At 39.6% G+C, this 2,371-nt stretch overlaps 1 protein-coding gene across 1 annotated transcript; it reads right to left on the bottom strand.

Annotated features, from left to right (window-relative positions):
- Positions 1-526: 526 nt before the first annotated feature.
- On the bottom strand, positions 527-1,480 carry LOC113235561. Its single transcript, XM_026471292.1, has one exon. It carries the CDS (start codon positions 1,478-1,480, stop codon positions 527-529), a length of 954 nt encoding a protein of 317 aa, XP_026327077.1.
- Between the last annotated feature and the right edge of the window lie 891 nt (positions 1,481-2,371).

The raw sequence follows: 2,371 nt of genomic DNA, 5'->3' as shown, positions 1-2,371 counted from the left end.
ACGCGTCGCACCGCTCTCCTCATGCGAGCGGTCACAGCGAAACACTACATACCTGCTATCAAAATATTCTCTGTCATAGAAATCGGGTGTCAACCAGCTTTCGGTCACACATATAAAATCGTAGTCAGTCGCAGCTATTTGGGATAGAAAATTATGAGATTTCGTACGTAAGCCCCTTACATTCTGATAGTAACCTAACAGAAGTTTAGCTTCCGGATACATTGCGATTAATTATTATAAACACATATTTATTTTTCGCCATTTGATTATGACATATAATATAGTAATTAGGATTGATTAAATTAAAATATGGGATGTTATTAAGTATAATTGAATATAAATATTTTGGCGGACGAGAGCTTTGCATACGAATAGACAAAATAGTTCTAACCACATCACTGAACAAAAAATCACAAATACAGTATAAACACATCACAGCAAAGTAACTCATGAATTTATCAGCCACGGTAGAAAACCTAAAATGCGGCTGTTTAACTCTTAAGTATATAAAATTATAGATTAAGAGTCACTTTAACTTTGATATGTCAACATCGTTCTTAATAACAATGACCTTTGATCTTTCGTTTTTACGTATCAATATTTTACAATCTCTAACCCATAAATAAGAATAGCCTAAATCAGTTTTGATCTGTCTGGCACGTTTTAATAATTGTTTATTTTGAGGGGTGAGATGATCAGATACATACAGATTTAGCGAGGGACCCGAGAGACCAACATCAGCAGTAGTTAGGCCACGTCGCGAGCGCACCGCTGCGAGAAATGCATCCTTACACAGCCGTCGAGTAAATTTTACAATAATGGCCGGCGGACGCGGATTGCTTGTTTCCCCAGACACACCCGCCTCGAACCTTCGCACACGCGTGACACCATCGATGTCACGGTCGTCCAGTGAGTGCCCAATCTTAATTGAAATGGCCCGTAATATACCCATGAGGTTTTCACCAGCAGTAGTAGGTATCCCGGATATTTCGATATTGTTCATCCTACCTAATTGATCCCGCTGCTGTAACTCGTTTTCCAGAACCGATATTGAACTTTTAGCAGAATCTAAGTCTTGTTTTAGCCTAGGAATCAGAGCAGTCTTGTTTTCGGTGGCTGTTAATCTGTCTTCAATGTTACTAAAGCGCGATTCCATTTCGGCAAATTTTTTGTTTAATTCTTGTATACTGTTAGTTACCTTTTGGATATCACACCTCATGCCGACAAAATCGCTTCTAAATGCTCGTAGTTCTTGTAAGACGTCAGAAATATTTGCATCTGTAATATTCAATGAACCCGTTACTCCATCTACAGCGCTATTAGAGGCACTGTTGGAAGTCAGATTGTCATCGGTCTTGGCCGGGCGCTGCTCGAATTGCCTACGGGTTGGTGTTTCGTCGCCTTTGACACATCTTACTCCCATAGTACAGGTAGGGCATACCCAGTTATGTTTAATGGCGGTATAGGTGTTCACCGTCATGTTTAAACACTTATAGTGATGGTTGCCTTTACAGGTAGCACAGGTTAATACCTCACCTCTGTTTATCCTACCGTTACAAGCCAAGCAATTCATTGTAATAATAAAATAAGAATAAATATATTTATATGTAATTTGTGATTGCCGAAATGTCTTATTTTACTCCTTCTCTAATATAAGCCTCTGAGCGGTTGAGCGCTGTACGTGACGCGTCTGCGTTATATGCTCTTTGTCGGTTGACGTAGCGAACGGAGTGACCACACAAAGCAAGGGCTCGCACGCAATTATCGCACTTAGGCTACACGCACAGAAGCAGCGGAACGGCGAATTTCACTTGTGGAGCGCGAGCACACAAATCGTTCGCGGGTAGTTTAGGCAACACGACCCTTTGCACTTTTTGTTCAAATCTATTAAAAATACACTCGTTAATGCACTAAAAACTGATTATTTAATGATTTGAATAGTTAAAATCAATTAATTTACAAATTGAATAAAAAAACTTGCAATATTTACACAACAAAATAATAATTTTCGAGGAGCACTTAAAAAGACTACTGTGTCAGAATACCGTAGCGGCAAAAGGTGGGAAGGATATTGGGAAAGGCTGCCAAGCTCAAATGGGACTGGGCTGGACACGTCTATCGCATGCACTCATAGATATGGGCTCACACAGGCTAACAAAAAAGAATTAGACAACATCACATAAGTAGCTCCAATTCCAAAGTAAGTAACTAACCGCTCACGCGATACATGCAGCCGTAGACGCATACCACACCTGGAGGTGCCGGTGATGATTTTATACCGATTTATCGGATATCGAAGTTATAACAGGTAAAAGAACTAATATTAATTGCTATTTCGGTAACTACTCTAGCAAACCATAAAGTTATTAAT

This window comes from Hyposmocoma kahamanoa, unplaced genomic scaffold, assembly GCF_003589595.1.
Source record: "Hyposmocoma kahamanoa isolate Upper Pololo Valley unplaced genomic scaffold, ASM358959v1 87816, whole genome shotgun sequence".
NCBI classification, from domain to species: Eukaryota; Metazoa; Arthropoda; class Insecta; order Lepidoptera; family Cosmopterigidae; genus Hyposmocoma; species Hyposmocoma kahamanoa.
The sequence above is the reverse complement of the archived record's forward strand: the minus strand, read 5'-3'. Positions and strand labels throughout refer to the sequence as shown.